At 42.5% G+C, this 25419-nt stretch overlaps 1 protein-coding gene across 2 annotated transcripts in view; it reads left to right on the plus strand.

Moving 5' to 3' along the window:
- Positions 1 to 873: 873 nt before the first annotated feature.
- PAPSS2 (3'-phosphoadenosine 5'-phosphosulfate synthase 2) overlaps positions 874 to 25419 on the plus strand; it is a 100085-nt gene continuing 75539 nt past the window's right edge. The window contains exon 1 of one of the 2 annotated variants that reach the window (XM_033942871.1): positions 874 to 1024. In XM_033942871.1, the coding sequence (XP_033798762.1) occupies positions 992 to 1024 (33 nt within the window). In that variant the 5' untranslated portion in view covers positions 874 to 991. Of the gene's footprint in view, positions 1025 to 5871; positions 5945 to 25419 lie in introns of those variants that run through there. The other variant, XM_033942872.1, reaches the window with a different exon arrangement.

Below are 25419 nucleotides of genomic sequence, written 5' to 3' on the forward strand. Positions count from 1 at the left end.
GAGATCCTGGAAAAAAAAAAAAGCAGGATTTGCAGTTTTTCTATTGAAGCGATGCTACCGGGTTTTTTTTTTTTTTTTCTTCTTCTTCTAATTCATGAGTTCTAAATCAAATAAAGTCAAAATGTCTTTCTAAATAATCGTGTTTAATATAAACAGTCTATATTCTTCAGTTTGAATTTAAATCCATATGAGTGCTTAGAATGGCAACGCGGAAGAAAAGGAAAACTATTGGCCAGGCAGCTTGAGCCATTTGCTTGTATTGGAGCTAGTGAGCATGCGCGGGTCATTTCAGGTCCCAGGATGGTGAACTTGCATTTTTGAAAGCTAATTACTCCTACCATGCACACACCCCTACTTGCACTTTTGAAAAGAAAAAGCAGAGACTCCTTGCCACAGCACCTACCCTCAAGATCCTGTCTGGCTGGGATAAGCCCCGTATGCTTCACGGGGCAGAGACGCTGCGCACGTCCAGTAGCTCTAGATCAGTATTACATGTTAATGCAGTCAGTTTTCAAGTTGGGTTTAAAATTTGATGCAAACACTTATAAAAATTTCTAAGCGATGTACATTACTAAAAATGGGGACATGATAATATATAACAAACAGGAAACTTTTCAGGGAAGCCTTAAACCGTGCTAGTAGCACAGTGTCCATCCCCATCTGTCAATAAACCGAGTGCGTGCGAAGTGGTGAGGCGATCTTTGCCCATTGCCCTGTCCCTCCCTAACCCCAGATCTCAGGACACCGCTCGGGTAAACGCCCACCAGAAGAAAGGGAAAGGTCTCCCTCGTAGGCTGGTCCTCCCTTCCCCAGTCCCTCCTCTCCCTACCTCGGGGGGAGGGGAGGGGAGGGGGGGCAGGAACGGAGGCCGGTCCAGCTCCTGGCTACGTGTCTCTGAACCCTTTAATACGCGCTGGAGGAGGAGGCAAACAGCAGACGCGCAGGCTCCGAGCTCTGACAGGCACCGTCGTCCCTTTAACCAGCAGCAAGCATGTCTGGCCCTCAATTCAGGAACCACTGCACGGTACCCGAGCTCACCTGGACAGAAACCCTGCTCTGTCCTGAAAACAGAAACAAAAAGAAGCGCTCTCCCCCCTCCCCCCCCCCAAAAAAAAAAAAAAGAATTTTTAAAAAAATATATATATCTTATAGGATCGAATGAAGAAAGGGGTGTTTTTTGGGGTTTTCTTTTGGGTTTTTTTTTAAGCATAATACAAAACAAGGGGGGAGGGGGGGAAGAAATCTGAGAGAAATGAAATCCAAAGACTGGAGCCGGCAAAGGGCAAGCCGATTCCCGTCTAGCCGTCAGCTGTACAAAAAAGAAAAGCGGGCATCAGCTGCTCCGGAAATCAGCTGTGGCCAGCTGTGCCCGCCGCTCCTCGTCCCAGATGTGCGCGCCGCTGGAGAACTCGGAAAGCTGCGGGAGCCGTTCAGCTGAGGATTTACTTCTTCTTTTTTGTTCTGTTCTAGTTTACCACTTTGGAAGAGCGCCTCTTTTTGGTTTCGTTTTGGCTTTGCTTTTTCTAAAGTATGTCGATTTATTCCTTTTTCCTTCCTTCCTCGAATCCTGAGGATCGCGTGTATACTCAGGGTCTGAAATGTCTTCCCTTCATTCATTGATTGGCTACTTTGACGTGCATGTTTTATAGCGTTTTAAAGGTTTTTTGAAAAGGTCTAGAACAGTGGTTTCCAACCCTGTCCTGGAGGACCACCTGCCAGTCAGGATTTCAGGATAGCCCTAATGAATATGCATGATAGAGATTAGCATATAATGGAGGTGACAGGCATGCAAATCTGCCCCAGGCATATTCATTAGGGCTATCCTGAAAACCTGACTGGCAGGTGGTTCTCCAGGACAGGGTTGGGAACCACAGGTTCTAGAACATTGTTGTTTCCACAGTTCTGTTTTGACTAGGCAGTCGCCCAGGGCAGCAACATGGAGGAGGCAGCATAGAGCAGAAGCAATCAAAGCAAAGCAGTAGCCCTGACCAGTCACACATCAGCCTGAACTTTTTGCACAAGGAGAGTGGTATTTTCCACATAGCCCATATACCAGGCTTTTGGAAATTGCCCTCATTAGATACATACTAAGTAAAGTTTAATATTTAAATGTATGACGTTTGATTATACCTTTTTTCAGAATTGCTTTGGGAGATGTGGCACTGAAGTAATCATGACTGTTAAGTTGATCAGAGAGTGGAATGGTTAGGGGCCTTGAAATTAATTAGGGGGGAGCAGCAGCCCTGACAGTAGCTCATTCAGATACAGGTCTAATATTTAAGAACACTGAACTGCCTCAGAAAGAGCAACATTTACTCATACACAAAACCTCCCATGTTCCTCAGAGGGGATGTCTGTGAGTGAATGGCTGCTTTCAGCAGAATGTTCCATCTGTACCAATTTTGGACTGAGAAACCTGTAACTGTACACTTAACATTCTTCAGTAGAGGAGGGTTTTTCCACACTGGTGTCCATTCATTGCTGCAGTTCTAATACATCATCCAGAAGGACTAATCACCATGGCGACCAGAAAAGATTGACCCTTAAGGACACAGGTCTTTTTTCAGCCTAAAACTCTGGAGCCCGTCCAGATTTCATTTTACGGCACATGTCTCCCACCCCAGCTTATTCACTAGAGACTGGCCAAACTGTGCAAAGGCAGTGTCGGGGCAGGAAAACTTTGTGGAAATACAGCAGAATGTACCTACTGCTGCATGACTTGGTAACTTCCCAGCCATGATGGAAAATACATTACATTACATTAGTGACTTCTATTCCGCCTGTACCTTGCAGTTCTAAACGGATTACAATAGAAGATAGCTGGACATTTCCAGGAAGTTACAATTTAGGGGTCGGTTACATAGTAGAGGCATTGGTGAGAGATAGAAGGAAGGGTGGAGAATTGAGGTTTACTTGTAGGGAAGATGCAGTTTGGGGTAGGTTAATTGATAGTGTCATTGAGAAGATATTAGTAGAAGGGTAGGAGGTCAGCTGGAAATTTGCAAGGAGGAAGGAGGATGCGAGGGGGGGATAAGAAGGCTGTATAGATTTTTTCCAACTCTTTTCTAAAAAGGGCTCTTCATTTATTATAGAATACATCAATTGAGTGTAATCCCTAATTAAGGTGTCATGACACTTGAAAGCTGGTCACAAATGTATTTGCATGGTCAGAAAGGTATCTCAGAAAATATTTGCTTTCCTGTATTTGTATTTACTGGTTTCTCTGCAACTTCTCATAATCAGCACTAAGATCTGCAACAAAGTAGAGATCTCTGGGTCTCCCTCTGGGTCACTCACCCCCCCCCCCTTTTACAAAACTGCAATAGTGGTTTATAGTGTAGGCCGGCGCGCTGAATGCTCTGCGCTGCTCCTATGAGCAGCAGCAGCAGCGCAGAGTGTTCAGCGTGCCGGCCTACCCTAAAATCCGCTCTCGTGGTTTTGTAAAAGGGGGGGGGGAGTATGAGAAACAATTCAGGAGTATGATGCACATAAGGCCCCATCCATAGAACCCAGGGGGGTTCCGGGAAGGGATGGGTGGGGCATATCAATGGGGGGGAGTTCAGGGACGGGGGTTCTTTGGGGGGGGTCCAGCAGGAGGGATTGGGCACCCTCCTGCCAGCAATCTTTGGGAAAGGGTGGGCGGTCATCGGACAGGAGGGATTGGGCACCCTCCTGCCAGCGATCATCGGGGGCGGGTCTTTTGGTAGGAAGGATTGGGCATCCCTCCTGCCTCGTTCATTTAGGGAGAAGAGGTAACTGGCGGCCACAGCCGCGGCTGCTATATTAATCTCCCTTGCCATGATTAAGTATAGCAGCCACATCTACTTACAATGTAGGCTGGAATTTTGCTGGCCTACATTGTAAGCAGTTCCCATTCTACTAGGGAGACGTGTAGGGCCGCCTAAGTTCACTTAAGGCTACCGCCTAGCCTTAGGTGAGCTTAGGCAGGCTTGCGGGTCTCCCTAGGGTCCCTGAGGTGCCTTCAATATAGGCGGCCTGCCTGGGGAGCATTTTTTTTTTAAACGTGCATCCCGATTGGCTGATTAGACAGCTGTAGGATGCCTACAGCTGCCTACAATCGGGATGCAGTTTACAGAATCCGGGCCTAAAAGTGCAATGGGAAAGATAAGAAGAAAATTAAGAAAGGACATAAGAATTGCCACACTGGGACAGACCATCAAGCCCAGTATCCAGTTTCCAACAGTGGCCAACCCAGGTCCCAAGTACCTAGCTAGATCCCAAGGAGCAGGCAGGGATCAGCAGTGTGAAAAATAGCAGGTTGCAACAGACGAGGATAGATAGACGTTTTTGGGGCCATCAGAAAACTTTGGATCCCCATTTGTGACTACTTATCACTTTCTACCTTTTTCAGGGCTGCTGCTTCTCCAATCTTAGGTACCCTCAAGTAACATAAAAGTGTATATATACTCCTGTGGCTGTTCAAAGTTTTTAAATGGTCCCTCTATTATTTATATATGACTATAAAAATCCTACTGGGTACAATGTCTATCAAAGAGCAATATTTATCAAAATGTGAAAATTTTAATGGTTATATTAATCTTTTATGCACTTGACCATATTATTAGTGTGTGTCAGAGGGGGGAGGAGAAAGGCTTCAATGGCTCACAGTTGCCGGACGTTAGAGTGTTCTTGTCAGGTCACCCTTAAGTGAGCTATTATTCGCCTTCAGACAACCCCCTGCACATGTGTGACTTTGTCTATCTTATTTGCTTTTAATGTTTGCCATACAGTGATTTTCACTGATTATTGATAGTAAACTGTTACTTAGCTTTAGCTAGGAGCTGGTGGGTCTATTATTTACCAATATTTTTGCAGCTTGTGTTATGGGCGTATGACAATGAAATGCTTTTTTGGCTTTGTACCTTTAGAAAACAGACTTAGAGCTCCTTTTACTATGGTACGCTAGCGTTTTTAGCGCACGCAGGAAATTATCGCGTACTATGCTTCTAGAACTAATGCCAGCTCAATGCTGGCGTTAAGGTCTAGCATGCGCCGCAATGTAGCGTGCATTATTCCGCACGTTATAGCCCTAACGCGGCGTAGTAAAAGGAGCCCTTAGCGTACGTGCCTGATTGTCCAGCGCTTCTTGCTGTAAACCGCCTCAAACTTCCATGGCTTTGGCGTTATATAAGAATAAAATTATTATTATTATTATTATATGCCTTTCCTGCCTAAGGGCACCTTTTAGAAAGATGTGGCAGTGTGTCCCAGTGCAGCAAATGGGACACAGCCCACAGGAACTGAAATGGGCCGTGACGTGCGGAAATCGCTACTGCAGCTTTGTGAAAGGGGTCCTAAGTGACTTATTATGAATTAATCTGCATAGGAGGCTATTTTATAGAGCTTTTTCCACATGTAAGACTCTCGTAAATCTGGAAAAGAGGCTTTTCTATAATTGCACTGCTGTAAATACCCACAAATAATGTGTATACCTGTGTCTGTAGGTGTTCCTGGGGGCACACATGTAATGTATGTACATAAATTTATAAAATATGAATGTACATGCAGAGAGTGCACAGTTACACTTGCCTTGGAGCTTTTATAAATTTGTGTATGTACATTTGTTCATTATTGGGGCTTCTCTTGGTGTTTATATAGGCACATCAAATAGGCCCCTCGTCTATATGTTTTTGAAGCACCCTGTTCTAAAACTAGCCCATTATTGTTTTAGAAGACTGAAGGGAGGCCTTGTGTCTTTTCACACCTTCCCCACTACCCTTGACTCACTCTCTTCTTATTTCTTCTCTACTGTACAGTGAGTCTCTTCTTCCTTTACCTCTGTCACAAATTTTTCCCTGTATGTCATTCTGTGCTATTTATTTTATTCTCTTTCTTTTCTTTCTCATCCAGACTATTCTCTCCTCTCCTGTGTTGTTTCTCTATCGGTGGTTTCTGGTGAGCTGTTCCTGTCTCTTCATCTATGGTAGGTCATGATGATTATGAGAAAAATGTACCACTGTAAGAAGGAATTAATGTATTTCTCGTAGTCACAATATATTTGAAGCATATCTCTTCACCATTAAATAGCTGTTCTCCAGAATTAACTGGCTAATGTAAATTATAGGCAAGGCCTTTATTCTGTACACTTTTGTCTCATTCATCTAGGACACAATTCATAAGGAAGTATTCAGCCAGGGATGAAATTTTCAGACCAATTCATTGGATCTCTAGAGCAGTGATTCCCAACCCTGTCCTGGAGGAACACCAGGCCAATCAGGTTTTCAGGCTAGCCCTAATGAATATGCATGAGAGAGATTTGCATATGATGGAAGTGATAGGCATGCAAATTTGCTTCATGCATATTCATTAGGGCTAGCCTGAAAACCCAATTGGCCTGGTGTTCCTCCAGGACAGGGTTGGGAACCACTGCTCTAGAGCATATATCAACAGAACCTACAAGAAATGGGACCCATCATGGGTATCATTACAGAGTTTTCCAGCACTGTCCTGAGAGCTCCACATCCAGTTGGGTTTTCAGGATATCCACAATGTGTATGCATGAGATAGATTTGCATATACTGAAGATCTATTACATGCAAATTTATCTCTTGTGTACTCTTTGTGGATATCCTGGAAACCCAATTAGCGGTGGAGTCTCCAAGACAGCTCGAGGAAGCTTTATGTTAGGAGCCACTGTAAATATGTCAGCAAACATGTACCAGAAGGCTTAAACTGTTTTTTTAAGAAAGTGTAGAAAATGATGCAAACGTCATGGGGAGGGCAGATTTCAAAATCCATGAGAATAACTATTTATATAGGTGAAAGGTGAAAGGGCTATCTGAAAATGGTGCATTCTGCAGTTAATTCTATAAATAGGGTATTAATATTTAAGCACCAAGAGTGCTTGTAAATGACCAAATATTTAATTAATTTATTTATTTATTTGGTTCTATTTTTTTCCTGTCCTCCCCAATGAGCTCAAAACAGATTACAGGTTGACATACATATTGCATAAACAGGATACAATTTACAGTTGAACATTGTAGTTAGAATCTCTTAGGTTGATATGCAGGATACAATTTACAATACATTATAGCTGGAATCTCATAGGTAGATATATACATGTAGAGTCGAGTTTAGTATACCATTTGGTCATTACATAACATAGTAACATAGTAATGACGGCAGATAAAGACCTGAATGGTCCATCTAGTCTGCTTAGGTGTATTCTAAGTTTGCATACATAGAGTTTGTATATAGAGCATAGATGCCAATATTCCAGCTACTTGCGCTTCTATAAATTGGTGCCTAATTGCGATGGCAAATAGTTTGAAGGTACGTATACATATGGGTGGAGTCTGAGTGGAGACTGAAAGGGGTAAACAGTTCATGAAAATTATAAAATACTATAATCCGTGTGTACTTTTAGCAATCTAGATGTGAGCATTTTCACCAGCTCTATGGTTGTTATAACTGGTTGAGTAGCCAAATGGTTAGTGTAGTCAGTGGCGTACCTAGGGGGGGTGGCGGTCCGCCCCAGGTGCACGCCCCAAGGGGGTGCACAGGAGAGAGCTGGACGGGGGACCGGCGGAGTTAAATACATCTCGAGCCGCGAGGCTCGTCTTGTGTTCCTACCTGCCCTGCTGCTCACATATAGCCGATCGGAAGTCTTCCCCGATGTCAGCGCTGATGTCGGAGGGAGGGCTTAAGCAAAGCCTGCCCTCCGACGTCAGCGCTGACGTTGGAGAATACTTCCAGTCGGCTATTTGTGCGCGGCAGGGCAGGCAGGAAACAGAAGACAAGCCTCGCGGCTCGAGCTCTGTTTTGCTGAGAAAGTTACAAAGATGGGCTGGGAGGCAAACGCGGAACATAAAAGGGGGGAGGGAGTGCGTTTTGGACACAAGACATGAACTTGGGAGAGAGGAAGGGAGGGAAAGAGATGCTGAGGTGGGGGATGGAATGGGTTTTTGGACACAGAAGGCATGGACTTGGGAGAGAAGAAGGGAGGGAAAGAGATGCTGAGGTGGGGGAGGGAATGGGTTTTTGGACACAGAAGGCATGGACTTGGGAGAGAGGAAGGGAGGGAAAGAGATGCTGAGGTGGGGGAGGGAATGGGTTTTTGGACACAGAAGGCATGGACTTGGGAGAGAGGAAGGGAGGGAAAGAGATGGTTGTGTACATGGGGAATAGAAGAAAGGAGAATTTTTGGTCATAGGGAGGGAGTGAGGTACAGATAGTGGCATACCAAGGTGGGGGTGGGGTGGGGGGGGAGGTCCGCCCCGGGTTTACGTCCCAAGGGGGTGCACAGCTGGCCACCCTCCAGTGTTCTCCGGCAAACTGCGGCTCTTTAGCCACTTGAGTGCCGCCACCGCCAACATCGGGAACAGGCCGGCGCCGAGTTCTCCCTGCTTTTCCCTATGGGGCCGACCAACTCTCGCCACCCGCGTCCATTCTGTCGTCGGAGAGAACGTTCTGGGCCAGCCAATCGCTGCCTGGCTGGCCTAGAACGTCCTCTCCGACATTAGAATTGACGTCAGGTGGCGAGAGTTGGTCGGCCCCGCGGGAAAGAGAAGCAGGGCGAACTCGGCGCCGGCCTGTTCCCGATGGCAGCCTATTCCCCAGTGGCAATGGCAGCATTTTCCCAATGGTGGTGGCATAGGGGAGGGCAGGGAGCAAGAAAGAAAGGGGGGGACAGGGAGCCAGAAAGAAAGAAAGGGGGCAGGGTAAAACAAAGAAAAATGGGGCACGGAGAGAGAGAGAAAGACAGACATGCAGAACGAAAGAGGGTATGGAGAGAAAGAAAGAAGGGGGCAGGGTGAAACAAAGAAAGAAATGGGGCACGGAGAGAGAGAGAAAAACAGACATACAGAAAGAAAGGGGATATGGAGAGAGAGAAAAAGAAAGAAGGGGCAGGGTGAAACAAAGAAAAAGTTTGGGGAGGGAATGAGGTCTGGAGGAGAGGAAGCATACAGGAGGCTGAAAGAAGGGAAGAAATATTGGATGCACAGTCAGAAGAATAAAGTGCAACCAGAGACTGATGAAATTACCAAAGGTAGGAAAAATGATTTTATTTTCAATTTAGTGATCAAAATGTGTCTGCTTTGAGAATTTATATATGCTGTCTATATTTTGCACTATGGCCCCCTTTTACTAAACCGCAATAGCGTTTTTTAACGCAGGGAGCCTATGAGCGTTGAGAGCAGCGTGGGGCATTCAGCGCAGCTCCCTGCGCTAAAAACCGCTATCGCATTTTAGTAAAAAGGGACGGGGAATATTTGTCTACAAAAAATTCTCTACAAAAATTCTCTACAAAAAATTCCTCGACCAATCCCTAACATTCCAAGCGGGCAAATGGAACAAATGCCTCTCCACTCTCATCTCCAATTCCCCCCCCTATCAAACTTTCAGGAAGTTAACTAAACCTACCTTTTTGACAAATTCCTCTGAACGTTCTCCTCTCCTCCCTCCTCCTCCTCTGACCTTGACTCTCCCCAGACTCTTTACCGCCGTATGTAACACTTCTACTTGTAACTCTGATGTATGTAACTCATAGCAAACATAACTACTCCGAATATATTACCTACCTGCAAAAATTAACTTCTCCCTAAATGTATCGTCTAAAATGTAAATTCAACTTGATTGAAAATATGCATTATCTAAAATATTAATGTAACATTAACGAAATTGTATCATCGCTGTAATTGTACAGTCTCTTCTTCTGTTAACCGCATAGAACTTCCATGGTAATGCGGTATACAAGAATAAAGTTATTATTATTATTATTATTATTTTTGTATAGTTGTTACTGAGGTGACATTGCATAAAGTCATCTGCCTTGACCTCTTTGAAAACCCGCGGAATACAAATGATAATTAACATCTTATCATTTTTCTAAGCGGCATACATTGTTAAAATAATTGGGGATACATAAAAACAAAACAGACACGGACGTACAGAAAGAGGGTGGAAGGGCAGAACTACATCATTGATAGGAAAGAGAGACAAAAAAAGGGTAAAAACATTCTAGAACAGCATGCATAAATTACAGGAATGCCCCTAATCTGCCCATGACCTTCCCGTGGCCACACCCCTTTTTTAGAACTGCCATCTAAAAATACATGTGTAAATTTTAATTGATGCCTATTAGTTTTGATAAATGATAATTAGCGCCCAGCTATCAATGCTAATTGGCTTGTTATTGAAGTAAATTGTGCATGGAAATTGGGTGTGCACCCAAATTTCCACACATAATTTTTAGTGCCATTTATAGAATTAGGCTGATACTTTTTTTTTAGCTGAAAAAGTATCGGCAGAAATCTGAGGTGCAGGTATCTCTGGGCACTTTTTTAGGCAGCTTTCAAGGCGTAAGGGCTTCCACTTTAAAGACTTGCGCAAAGATCATTCGTAAAAAGGACCTGCGGACTGGGCAGTGGTGTGAGCAAGATAGGAATTGCCCTTTGCTTTGGAATTAGCTAATAACTATAGTTACATTACCAAACATTTGACTCAAAACTTTTATAATTACAGATGTTTTTAAGAGTATCTTCTAAGTCTTTTTTGGCTCTACATTGCAACATCTCTCCAAAATATGTGTTTGATTATATGAGCAGTGAATCTTCTATGATCCAAACAGTTGACAAGATGTAGAGCATTTTGCATGTACTGCATACTGCATTGTGAAATTAGTCAGGATGATTTAACATGGTGAGATGATGGTACAGGGCTTGAAATGAGCAGCTGACTCAGCTTCAGATATGCTAAGTCACAGAAACTGAACACCACTTCCCAGCTCATCTTATAATAGGTACGCATAGCAACCAAATATAATTGCTGTGGGGTGAGGTAAGCAGCAAGCTGCAAAACAGTGAAATTTGGGCCAGATGGTATAATTTAACCCTTTAATTGGCACATGGTGAAACGGATGCTTTATGTAACTTGATGTTGAATGAGAGCAGCAGTGTCAAGTAACAGGCATTTGGAGATGCAGATCTCCCATAAGAGCCATAGGAAACACATGTTGCTTCTGAGCAACAATGCCAAATAAGGGGTTAAGCCTATGTGGTAGCTCTGAATTGAGAACGTATAATAATGCCACTGAGATAGCACAGCCAGAATTTCAGCCGGTGCTTATGTTCTTATGTAATAAATGGCACAGCTTTATGTATCAAAATAGCCATGACCACTTTTGTAAAATTACGAGCTGAGGCTGAGTAACAGTCCTTCAACGGCTCGGCACATTCCATATTTGTTTTTTTGCAATAGTGCCACCATAGTATGTTTACACATAGAGGGGCATAATCAAAAGATATGTCTGTCCAATTTGGAAGTAGGACATTAGTCGCCCAAAGAAAGCAATGTAGTCATGATGCTTTTAATAAGTTATTGAAGAGACATTTATTCTGTAACATGGAATGTGGGCATTAAGGCATTTATACTTTTGTAAGCGCTGGTCGCTTATTTTGTTTGTGTTTTTACATGTATTTTAAGTATTTTTTTATTATGTATTGTGACCACCACTGTAGCCCAGGGCAGGGCTCTTTAGCAATCCCGGTGGTTACATTAAACAGCACACCAGCGTGTGACCCGACATGGAGTCACCCTGCAGGACTGGACTCCCAGCAGGAACCAAAATTAAAGCAAACAAAATAAAGTCCCAACAATTGAGGTTGTTAGAGAAATAGTTCAGTTTACTCTTTTCTTCATGCAGGTAAGTAGTTCATCAAACATTTGCAACATTAGTCAGAATTCCCAACAGCAGCAAAGCAAAACTGCCAAAAGAGGCAAGAAAACAAAACAGTCCAAAATAAAGTCCAAACTTTCTTTCAGTCCTAATTAAGTCCCAATTGCTCCTGAGGTTTTAGCTCTCCACAGAGCTAGCACTGCCTGCTCCTAAGCAGGTAGATCAACAAACCAAAAATAAAGTTCAGAATACTTGTTTCCACAATTCTCAGTAATTAAAGAAAATGAGGAAAGCCTCTGGCAACTTTATATGACTGCCAGGAAAGGAGAGTGACACAGGTTTTGTCAAAAATAAAGCCACAGATCTGGCCTTCAAAATCCCACCCAGGGTGACAACAAAACCTCTCCCCACACACTCCTAGCTTTCCCAAAAACCAACATCCAAGAAAAAACAAAACACAGCAAGCAAACAGTTCCAAAAAATCCACACTCACTGTTTGCAGCTTGAGGCCCAGTCCACCTGCATAGGCTCAGGATAATCAGATTCACAGCCTGCACAAGCTTCTTGACAGTCCATGGGCTCTCCATTCAGGAATGGCAAGTCTTCCGCTTGTCCAGCCTCTGTCAGCTCCATAGGCATGGGTCTGTTGCTCCTGTTTGGCCCAGGTGGATCTTCAGGGAGGCAAGGCCTGAACTTCCTCCCTAACCGGCCTGCCGGTTTGAATGCCACTGCTGGCTTACATACTCTAGGGGCATGCCCTGTTCTGAGTGAGTCAGCAGTGTTCCAGGGACCTCTTGGGCTCCCCCGGTGGTGACTCGGGTAAAGCTCACCTAATTCCTCCTCTGACAATTCCGGCTCCCTCTGGTGGTCAAAGGCGTTATTTCCAGAATCATAACCCTGGGAGATCTTGGAATTTCCCTTCCGTGTTTTCCCCTGGCTTAACTGGGACCTTGGCAGGCATCGTGTCTGACTGGTCATAGTATGTTTACATTGCGAGCCGCCTTGGGAAGAGCGGGTTATAAATAAAATAAAACAAAGCAAACAAACAAAGTCAGCAGTGGCAAAATATCCATTCTCGAAAAGTATGTCCAAAATATGTATATATATTTTTTATACGTATATATATTTTTATCTGTATATCCAGACGTTTGATCGTCCAGACCACTGCTAAGTATATTTTTATACCACATTCTAAACCAAAAATTCATCCAAGTGGCAAACACCCAGAACAAGACCATTTGAACATGGGAGGGGTCAGCATTGTGATGGACTGGTGGCCACCCAAACATGGCAACAGAGCAGTGGGGCACCTTACAAGATACTGCTGTGAACTTCACAAAAAGGGTGTCACATAAACATCTCACCAGAACTCCCTTATAGGTTATGGTGAGCCCCCCAGAACCCACTATACCACCTGTCTACAACCCCAATAGCCCTTATGGCTATGGGAGTTCAAACCCACACTGCTCCTTGTGACCTCGGGCAAGTCATATGGTCCTCCATTAGATAGATTGTGAGCCCGTTGAGACAGACAGGGAAAAATGCTTGAGTACCTGAATAAATCCATGTACAGTAAACTGTTCTGAGCTCCCCTGGGAAAACGGTATAGAAAATTGAATAAATATATAAATATTAACGATTAAACCACCAATTTAAATTATTCTTATTACAAGTATTTTCTAATACTTCTAAGTTTTCTCAAGACCCAAAATGCATTTAGGGCCTGATTCTGTAAAGGATGCCAATATCGGCAGCCGCCTAAGATGCATCTGCCCATCGTGTGTCAATCACGCATCGGCATCCTTTACAAAATTGCATCTAGTTTTCCTGCCAGATGCCTTAAATGTAGGTCAGTATTTTGCAGGACTACATTTAAGGTGTCTGTCTCGCGTCTACACAGAGGTAGAGATGCTTACCGATGCCCAAGGCTACTTCTGAATGAAACCGTGCCCACGCCCTGCCTTGGGCATGCTTAAGCATCCCTACGTATCTCTGTAGACACATGACAGATGCCTACAATGTAGGCGTCCTTCCTCGCCTGAGTTTTTTTCAGAAATCGTGCAATCCTGATTGGCTGCCAGACAGAGGAAGGACGCCTACTGCTCCCTAAAATTGGAACACACAGTTAGAGAATCAGGCCCTTAGGCTCCACTTAATAGAATTGCCGGCATATACCATGACAGTGCCCAATGAGGCTTGATTTGATCTGATTTATTGACTTGATTTGTCCACTCTCATTGTGTCCAGAATCCCCAGAGGACCAGGGGAGGGTCAATGCACTCCATTTGGCTAATTTGAACCTCATATTCATTCCGTGGCCTAATGGCCAAAGGCCTGGGTGCTGTTGCAATCCTGTGTGAAGAGAGAACAGTGAAGCATGAAAGATCTCACTCTGAGTGAAAAATTATTTTTTTTTCCTTTTGCTGTGGCACAGTTGTTCTCAGGAGCCTTTGAAATGATCTTCCACTAAATATTAGAATTCTTCCTTATCTCAAACTTTAGGAAATTTCTAAAAATACATCTTTTTAATAGATCTTACTAAGGTTGTGGATTCTGTTAAATTATTTTTCTTATAATTGCTAACTAAATCTGATCTAAATATGTTAAGTATCTTTATGTAAACCGAGTTGAGCTTCCATTTTGGAAGAAGATTCGGTATATAAATCTAAAAATTAGATTAGATTAGATAGCTGGACATTAGCCTCCCCACCCCCTCCCTGTTTTTTATCACTGGCCACGGCGGTAAAAGCTTTGATGCTCATAGAATTCCTATGAGTGTTAGAACTTTTACCGCCGCAACCATTAAAAAAAAAAATGCTTCGTAAAAGGAGGTGGATGGGTGTTAGTTTGGGGACTTGAGTGGGTTGAATAGGGATTTGTTATATATAGTTTATAGCTTTATTATATTCTAAACTGCTTTGTGTTATATAAAGGAGATGCTATACAAATATAAAGAATAATAAAAAATAATAACAATTATGAATTACTATTTTCCTCTCAAGTTTACGTGATTCCAAATTGGGATTTTTTTTCCAATTCTTTGGGATACAGTTTAGTTGAATAAGCTCCTAAGTTGGTTCACTATCTTTTCAGTTATAGCCTATTTTAATTCATTACTCTAAAGAACAGACAAGTTGTTCTGGCATCAATGTAACGCAATAGTGTATACATATAATAAATTAATAATATGCTTTTACTCAGCTCCAACTTAAACTTTTAGATTTATGTTTACAGAATGAAAAGAAAACACAGTCTGTCCCTAGCTTGGATGCAACTGTAGATAACATTTTTTTCTCTGAAGTCATAATTTTACAGCAGAAAGTTTGGGAAGTAAACTCTTCCTGGATGCGGTTCAAACTTATTGCTGAAGTTGGTATTTCTTTCTTTGAAGGCACATGTCTAAAGTGCAGAGTTCTTTGCTTGTGAAGATTACAGGTCTGAGCAGCTTTTGCATAACTACATCTTTGAATTATAAACTAATCTAATAAAAGTCATCATAAATTTGAAGAGATTAAATACACAAGACAATACACGTAGAAAAATGTGATAGAAATTTCTGCACGCTATCTGCATATCAAGATCCATAGTAATTAAGGGTGGGACAAGATGGTGTTGCTTAATGTCGCTTAGGAGAGGGCTCCAGAATTTGCTTTGCTGAATCCACTTTGTTACACTCATTTTTACCTATTTGTTATGGGGAAAAGGAGGTGAAAGATCATAAGAACATAAGAATAGCCTTACTGTGTCAGGCCAATGGTCTATCAAGACCATAGCCCATTCTTACGGCGGCCAATCCAGGTCCCTAGTACCTGGCCAAAACCCAAAGAGTAGTAATATTCCATGCTACTGATCCAGAGCAAGCAGTGGTATCCCCCATGTCTTTCTCAATAACAGACTATGGACTTTCCCTCCAGGAAATTGTCCAACCCTTTCTTAAAAACAACTACGCTATCCGCTCTTACCACAACCTCTGGCAATGCGTTCCAGAGTTTAACTATTGCTCCCCAGAGCCTGGACACTAGATAACTTTGGAGCAGCACTGACAGGGTTTTTCTAAGCCCTGGACAATGCACAGCCTCCCCCGATGACCTAGAAATGTTAATGTTGGAGGAGAGGCGTGCGATGCTGAATCAGGAGAGTTAGCTCTGACTGTACAGAATGTGGGAGCCAGGACTGCAACAATCTCCCTGGCTCTGCAACATGTGGAGAAAGCTCCAAATCAACAGCCCTCCAGGGAGAGAGTCCTGGGTGAGAGTCTTCATCTTCTTCCACTGGTTTCACGGAGAGTGAAGAAACCAGCAGTGATAATGCTAGCAAATGTGGTGAATAATATTGTAGATAAAGTTCATTTCATTGCACAGTTATTTGCTAAATATACACAGGAATTCAATAGCCAGTCTAATGGTCTTAAGGAGGTGGAGGAAAAGATCTCTAAGTTACAGGAGGTACAAAGGTCAAGAGTTTATGAATCAAAATGTGGAACATTTGGAAAATCAATTAAGGAGAAACAGCCTGAGATAACTGAATTTCCCCAAATCACCTTTAATTGGTCCAATGGAGTGTTGCTACTATTTGGCTTTCTGCCAGGTACATGTGACCTGGATTGGCCTGAATGCAGGGACATCATGAGTGCTCATTTATTTAATTTGGATACTTTTAGCTGGTTGAATTTCCTGTTTTCCTTTCTTTATATTCTAATGACTCATGTTAGTGCTCGCTGTTATTACTTCTTGGATCTACGATTTTTGGAGTTAAGTTATATTTCTTTTTGATTGTGGTTAAACTAAACAAAAATTTTGTGTTTTGTTTTGTGTTCTTTAGATAACTCCATCTTTCTGTACAAGTGGATACTTGATATGTTTATGGAAAATATGATTAAAAAAAAAATAAAAGAACTGAGAGGGAATTTGAAGAATATAAGAAATACAATGTAATGTAATATGTTTATGTTTATTAACATATAATAAGAATATAAGAGTTACCGTACTGGGACTGACCAAAGGTCCATCAAGCTCAGTAACCTGTTTCTAACAGTGGCCAACCCAGCTTGCAAGATCCCAAGGAGAAAAATAGATTTTATAATGCTTATTCTAGGAATAAGCAGTGGATTTCCTCAAGCCATCTTCATTATGGTTTATGGACTTTTATTTTAGGAAATTATTCATGCCTTTTTAAAACCCTGCTGAGCTAACTATCTTGGCACCATCAAGATACTGACTTGAATTCTATGAGTGTTGGAGCAGCATTGGAGCATTTTATATACCACTTATATCCTAAGTGGTTTTACATCCAGGTACTTTATCTCTATCTACTATCTCTATCCAGGTACTTTATCTTTATATAGGTTCTCAAACTCTATCTAGTGTACCCGGGGCAATGGGGGTATTAAGTGACTTTCTCAGGGTCACAAGGAGCAGTGAGAGATTTAAACCCACAACCTCAGAGTGCTGAGGCTGTAGCTCTAACCACTGCGCCACACACTCCCCACATTTAGTGCTCTGGGCCACGGTAGAAACCTTTACCGCAGCTTAGTAAAAGTAGGGGTTAAATAGCTATGGCCCTCTTTTACTAAGCCGCGGTAGAGGTTTCTACCTTGGCCCAGGGCACTAAATTATTCGACACAGCTCTGACACTCATAGGAATTTTATGAGCTTCAGAGCAGCATCGGAACATTTAGAACTCCAGGCCACAGAAGAAACTTCTACTGCGGCTTAGTGAAAGGGAGAATATCACATATTCTAGAAATGGCCAGTTGTATAAATTACAAAATCTATCTGAATACCTGTTTACTTTTACAGAACAATGGAACAAGGGTTTCCATATAGTTTCAGATAAGTATTATGTAAACAAAATTACTATCACACTGTACTTCAAATTCAAATATAAGATAAGTATTCTTTGTGAAATATTTTTTTTTCTCTTTTTCAGATTTCTCTGGAATCGGAATTCAGAATCTACTGGATAAGTATGTGTTCAATATGCACAGATTCTCGAAAAGCTGATGAAGTTAGTCACCGACAGACACCTAGATCGCGCCTACCGGCGACTAGTTTAAGGATGTTAATTGATTCTAAGTGGCATGATAATTGGTCACGCCATTAAAAACCAATTAAAACCTCATCAAAACATAATATCAGGCAACGCTAAGTGGCCTCTGAGACCTAGTGATGCCGAAGCCTGGAAGTAGGCGTGTTTAAGGAGCGGCGCTGGACTTCGGTGGCACTAGGAGACACTAGCCATGATTGTGCAAGGACCCTAGGTGCCAGAAATGTAGGCCTGTAAAACCCTGGCCTAAATTTCTGGCATCTAAGGTCCTTGCAAAGCACCGGTATCCCTGATTCTCAAAGCGACGCCTGGCTGTAATTGACACGAGGCAGGTGCCCGTTTTTTAGGCGCCTGCCGTGGCAGGTGCCGCTTACAGAATCGACCTGTATGTGTGATTCAGGCCCCCTTTTATTAAACTGCGATAGCAGTTTTTAGCGCAGGGAGCCGCGCTGAATGAGGAACTCTATGAGCGTCAGGAGCAGCACAGGGCATTCAGCGCGACTCCCTGTGCTAAAAAAATGCTATCGCAGTTTAATAAAAGGAGGCCTCAGTCTTTTTTTTTTTTTCCAGTGTTTAAATGTTCTTTCTTGTCTTCTTTCGTTACATATCTTTTTTTCAAGCTTTCTTGAATTTCATTTTTTTTCTTCTGCTTGTATTCTTTATAAGTAGTATTTCTTTGGTGTCTTCACCCTATTAAGCTATCTTAAATAAAATAAATGGAGAGACACACCTCCCTATACATACTGTATGTGCTCTCTTATGTCAGCCTGTCTTTCTCAGAATACCTACAGTAAATACTGTATCAGCTAAATAGACAAAAATAAAAATAAATTTGTTCAGTCCCGACTGTGCTTATTTACTTTTCCGTGTAATAGCTATCGGGAGAGTTAGCTGCTGCTGTTCTAGAATCTTCAGCTGCTTTATACACTCTCACAGCTTTACTTGCAAACCTGAATCAAAACAAACATAAATTCACCAAAGTTACTAAATATTTCTCAGTTCAAAATTGGTTTCTCTCCCAAGATATGGTAAACAAATTGGTCAAAGCAGTACCAGCATCTGTTACAGAACAGACCAGAATTTTTATTTTACCTCAAAATAAATGTAATTCACTAGCAGCCACACTTGCAGACTAGCTGTTTTAACTGCTGCTGTGGTAAATGCGCCAAAGCCCATTCAGTTCCTTTGGGCTTCAGTGCATCTACCATGGCAGCATTGATACCCCAGCTTTGTAAAAGAGGCCCTATGTTAAGCTGTCTTTAAAAAAAAAATTTAAATTTTTCCTTTCCAACTTTTTCTCATGCTGCTCACTTATTCATTTCTTTATTATTTCTCTCAGAACATTTCTCATACATACCCCCCTTTTACTAAACCATGATAGCGGTTATTAGCACAGGGAGCTGCGTTGAATGCTCTGCTCCCAACGCTCATAGTCTTCCTATGGGCAGAGCATTCAGCACGGCTCCCTGTGCTATCACGGTTTAGTAAAAAGGGGGTGGGGGGCAGTGTTCCCTCTAAGCGGGCGGGTGTTGTGAGCAAACTTTTTTCACTGTGAGCTAAAAATATCAGGCGCCAGCAAGTTATGAGCCAAATAAATATGTTGCTTTCTACCACAGAACTTCCTTACGTTTGTATGGAATCTATCCCCTTTCAACTTTAGAGAGTGCCCTCTCGTTCTCCCTGCCTTAGCTACTAAGTCTATTCCCTTCAGTACCTTGAATGTTTCTATCATGTCCCCTCTCAATCTCCTCTGCTCAAGGGAGAAGAGGCCCAGTTTCTCTAATCTTTCGCTGTACGGCAACTCCTCCAGCCCCTTAACCATTTTAGTTGCTCTTCTCTGGATCCTTTCGAGTAGTACCGTGTCCTTCTTAAAGTACCAGTGCTGGACGCAGTACTCCAGGTGAGGGCGTACCATGGCCCGGTACAGCAGCATGATAACCTTCTCTGTCTCTTCAGTCCAGCATCTGCCCCTTCCATTCACTGTCTGTCTTTCCCTGCCATCTCTCCTCCTGCCCCCCCCCCCCACCCCCCAATTTGGTCTAGCATCCATCATCTTCCTTCTGTTCCCCTCATGGTCTGGCATCTCTATCCTTCCCTCCCCCCTGTGGTTTTTAGCATATCTCTCTTCTCATTTCCTCCACTCAGATCTGATCATTCTCTGCTCTCTCTTCCCTTTTCTTCTCTGGTCTTCCTTCTCTATTTTCTGCCTCCATCTAAATTAAATTCTTTCTTACTATTTAGTCCCGTTTCCCTCTTTTCACTGTGTCTACACACAGCTTGTCACCCCTTTCCCTCACCCCTCCATTATCTTACTATTTTCTTCCCCCTTTATTTATCTCCTCCTTCCATCCAGTATGTGTTCTTTCCCCACTTCCATTCAGCATCTGCTCTCCCTTCTCAACTGACATCCATCTGCCTTCTGCTCTCTCTCCCTTCTTCTCACTTCCATCATCTGTCCCCTTCTCTCTCTCTCTCATCTCCTCCATTCCATCATCTGCCCCTTCTCTCTCTCTCTCCCCCCCCCCAACTTCCATCATCTGCCCCCCTTCCCCTCACCTTTGTGGGTCACTTTCTTTCCCCTGAGGGTGGCTCATGTCACAGGGGAAGCTTTGGCCGAGCAGAACCGCTTGATTGACAGTGGAACTTACTTGATTGATGTCGATGCTGGGGCCCGTTGCCGTTTGAAGGAAAAAAAAAAGGTGGAAAAAAGGAACCTGTAAAGGCGAGAGGAAGGGAAACCTCCAGGACAGCTGCTTTTTGCCCTCCTTCAGCGGCCCAAGAGTTCAGACCAGCAGCGGCAGCTCTGTATGCTTTTAACTTCGGCACAGAGCTGCCCCTAATCAATAGTTTAGCGCGGTTTCATGAGGCAGCCTCGGGGCCTTTGATAGCCGGCCCGCTTCGATGATGCGATGTGGGCCGGCCTAGCAAAGGCCCCGAGGCTGCCTTATGAAACCGCGCTAAACTATTGATTAGGGGCAGCTCTGTGCCGAAGTTAAAAGCATATACAGCTGCCGCTGCTGGTCTGGAGGTGCGGAGACAAGGCAGGAGGCAAACGCGGTGGAAGGCAGGAGTCCCGGCGAAGGCAGGAGTCCCGGCACAGCGACTGCAACAGGAAGTTGCAAGTCAGCTGACGCCGGCCTTTCGTTGCGGCGGGGACCGAATCCTTCGTGGACCGGCAAGATTTTGTTTGCGGACCGGCGGTTGAAGAACTGTGCTCTACACTGTGTGCGCTGCGACGAGAAACTTGTGCGCTGCGAGGTAATATTTTGTGCGCGTGCGCACGTCAACGCAGCTTAGCGGGAACACTGGGGGATAGTTGCTAGTGGTCAAGTTAACCTCAGGATGGAGACACCTTTTCAGGTGTGGGGTAGGACAAGGGATTACTAACCAAACTCTTAATGAGTATTAAGAGAAATCTGGCCAGGAATATTTTTTAAGGAAAAGGAGAATCAGATAAGATATCACAAGAGTCTCATACGTATAATTCTTTTTGGTGCAATGATGGAAATGACACCTGTACAATGCAAAGAGATGTATTTATTAGAAAATGATATGGGGACAAATGTGTCTCCGTCCCTGCGGGATCTCAATATCCCTGTCCCATCCCTCCTGAGTTCTGCCCCTTCCCCATTCCTGCAAGCTCTGTCTTAACCTTACAAGCCTCTAACACTTATGATTTTAAAGTATTTGAGGCTTATGCAGATGAGGACAGAGCTTGCAAGAATGGGCAGGGACAGGGCTTGTGAGGACAAGACAAGGATCCTGCAGGGATGGGGAAAATTTGTCCCCATGTCATTCTCTATTGCAGTACCCTTCCTTTTTACAAAGCTGCGCACCAAAAGCCCTGAAGCACTTTAAATCTCGATGGGCTTTCGGGCAGTTACCACAGCAGCAGCTGCTGGGGGGGGGGGAGGGGGAGTAAATTTGATTAAAAATTAATAAATAGATTTAAATATTAAAATCAGTTAAATTTCTCAAATGACTAATCTGCAATGTTTTCATTAAAAACTTTTAAATTCATTTAAATAGCTAGGGGCCCCTTTTACAAAGCCATGGTTGCAATGATGCCGCAATAAATGCACCAAGCCCATAGGAACTGAATGGGCATCACTACCGCTGTTTTGTAAAAGGGGCCCTATGTGTTCTTACTCTTTCTATTCTAGAACTGGCTCGTTGTATAAATTACCAAATCTATCTAAATGCCTGTTTACTTTTACAGAACAATGGAACAAGGTTTTCAATACAGTTTCAGATAAGTATTTATTTCAAAATTTATATACTGTATAAATCCTATATGGTTTACATCAGGGGTGTCCAACCTGCGGCCCAAGGGCCGCATGCGGCCCCATGAAGTATTTTGTGCGGCCCTGGTCGAGGGCGATGCAGTGTTTTCCTCTGCTGCCCCCTGGTGTTTACCGTCTTGCCAGCTCCCTCCTCTGTCTTGCTGCAGCATTTGCGTGTTTGTGCGGCCCCCAGAAACATTTTTTTCAGCCAATGCGGCCCATGGAAGCCAAAAGGTTGGACGTCCCTGGTTTACATAATAACAGTCATAAATAGTAGACAGTACACGCTCAATACATAAAAATCTTTGCTGTAAGATCCAGAATAGCTATCAAAAAGGCATTTTCAGGTAATTACATTGCACGATATCTCTATCATAAGAAAGCATTTACAAACAACTGCGTTTTAAACATTTTCTTGAAACCCAACCTAACCGCGCATAAGCGCGGAATCCCTGGCAAGGCTTTCCAAAGCTTTACACTCCCCCCCCCCCCCCACACTGTCAACATAGCGTCTCCAATCCTGGAGTGGGAAATTGTCATCTTGCCTCCCAAACATAATTTCGTACTATTTTCCAATCTTAAACTCCTGGGTTGAAAGATCTCAAGTGGTACAATATCTGATGTACTATCGACAAAATTTTAAAGTGCACTCTTTGCTGGCTTGGCAAGCACTGCAATTGTTTTAACCCTGGTGTTATGTGTGCCATCCTGGAAGTGCCTGTGATCAACCTTGCTGCACCCTCATCTTCACTTTCGCAACTCCCAAATACAACAATGCATTGCAATAATCTACCCTGCTCAAAGGCAGCGTCTGCACCACAGTTCAAAAAAATATTATGCAAACAAAATTACTATCAGACTTTACTTCAAATTCAAATATAAGATAAGAATTCTTTGTGAAATATTTTTTCTCTTTTTCAGATATATCTTGAAACTGAGTTCAAAATCTGCTGAGTAAGTATGTGTGCAGTTTGTGTTTATCTGACTCAGCCTTTCTGCAATATTTAAATGTTCTTTCCTGTCTTTCTTTGTTAATCTTTTCTTCAAGCTCTCTTGAATTTTATTTCTTCATCTATACTACTTCTTTGGTGTCTTTGCCCTTTTATGCTCTTTTAAATAAATTAAATAGAGAAAGTATGCCTCCCTATATGTATGTGTTCTCTTATGTCAGTTTGCCTTTCTCAATACGCCTAAATATTGTATCAGCTACATAAACAAATAAATTTGTTCATCTCTGGCTGAAGTCCTGAGTGTGCTCATTTACTTTTCTTTTTTAACTTTATTTAGTTTTTAATGCCAACAAAAAGTGCAATACAATTTATATACAAATAATGATAATCAACCAAGCACTTATAATCAATCATCATCTATACAAAAGATAAAAATTCCCTCCCCCATCCATCATTACCATCAGGAATAATACCAAAACAAAAGATATACCCCCCTCCCGCTCCCATCCTCCCTGGATGTGTGGGTGAAAAACAACAGAAAATAAAGATAAAGGACTAATATAGCAAATCTATAAAAGACGTCAACGGACCCCAAACTAATTTGAATATCTTATTATGCCCCAGCATGTCAGCATTAATTTTCTCATATTTATAACTTAAACATAAGCTCGCCCACCAAAAAGGAAAACTAAGATGATCCCAATTCTTCCAATTGCAAGTAATCATTTGCATGGTTACCACAGTCATAATTAGGAAAAGCCGGCATTTATAGCGGTCCATGGGGGGCTTAATATGCAATAACGTTCTACATATAACTACCTCATACGTCATACTTTTCAAGTGAACAAACAAAATGGAACACTATGAAGTCCAAAGCACCTTTAATAAAGCATAAAACAGTCAGAATAATAAGCTGCTCTCTGGGAGAACAGACTCAATTCAACGCAGTCACTTTCTTTCAATTTCAAGCAGTCTCTCTCGACACATCTATGTTTTGGCTGGTGCGCCTTCATCAGGAGAAGTAAAATACGCCTTACGAATTCACTGGTTAAAACATAGTTCAAAAAGAGAATTAATCACAGGCAATAAGCTGTAGCTAGTAAAACAATCACATACCGAAATGCTCCTATAAGCTTTCAGTATTTCGGAGTGAGATTGTTTTCCTAGCTACAGCTCATTTTCTGTGTTCTGAACATCAGTTGATATCATCTCAACCAGTGAGTTCGTAAGGCGTGTTTTACTTCTGATGAAGGCGCACCAGCCAAAACACAGCCGTGTCAAGAGACAGAGACTGCTTAAAATTGAGAGAAAATGTGACTGCTTTGAATTGAATCAGAACACTGCTTACAAACTCACTCAAATTTCCATACATTCCATTATTTTATTTTGAGTTAAATTTAATACATAAAATCTTCAGTTTTGATTTCTATCCACAGAATTCAAGTGTACTAGCATCAAATATCACTATTATTTCAAAATATTCCAGCATTTAACGTTTAAATTTTATTTTTGACTAACCAATTTCTGCATTTTCTGAGCTCCTGTAACATTTTTGCAGAATTGTAACCCCATAGCTCTGCTTAACAGACATCCAACACCTTTACTGGTCGCTCTAAATAATTTAAAACTATAAAAATTATGGCCCTCTTATACTAAACCGCAGTAGAAATTTCTACCATGGCTCGGAGCACAAAATGTTCCAGTGCTCATAACAATTCTATGAGCGTCTGTCCATTTTCAAAAGTAACGGTATGATTCACTTCTTTGGAGGTTTTCTTAAGCTGTTCAATGTAGGCATGGAGTTCTGTAAAATTCAGCAGCTTTTGAAATGTCTCGTTCCCCATACCAAGAGGTAGTGGATGCACAGCATATGAAATAAAGTCTGGAATGTCCATAGAATCATTAGTTACCAGAGGTGTGGAGTAGGTTGTCCCATTAATGCTGATGGAGGACAGAGGTGAATGACTACACCAGGTATTGTTCAGTAAATAGGTTGAACTGTACAGCAAAGCGTTCTTAGGAAGGTGGCTTTCATGAATCTGTGGATCTAACGAATAGGAAACATTTTGTGGAAAGAACAAGTGAAAACAAAAATGTTCAGCTCCGAGGTAGTACAACATGTGTGAAGAAGTAGAGGAGTAAGAGATCTTTGCAGACAGGGAGCAGGAGGATGGATTAGTCCAGTAGGAGCTGACAGTCTCTTTAAACTAGTGAAATGCATACTTGGGATGAAATGATGTCTGTGCATACAGAGAAGGATACCCCGGCTTGAAAGGAGTCCAGATATCATTCAGCAGCTGTACTCCAGTGTGATCCAAATAAGAGATAGAAAAAAAGAGAGAGAGACCAGGTTGCCTGAACTGAGTGTCAGAAATATGTACTGAATCTAGTGAGCACCATAGAATAAACACAGTCTAAAACCTTTTCTTAAATATATAACTCCTAACTAAGCTACACCTAGGCTATGAAAACTATAAGTAAAAAGAACATTGCGCAATTG

This window comes from Geotrypetes seraphini, chromosome 4, assembly GCF_902459505.1.
Source record: "Geotrypetes seraphini chromosome 4, aGeoSer1.1, whole genome shotgun sequence".
Taxonomy (NCBI): domain Eukaryota; kingdom Metazoa; phylum Chordata; class Amphibia; order Gymnophiona; family Dermophiidae; genus Geotrypetes; species Geotrypetes seraphini.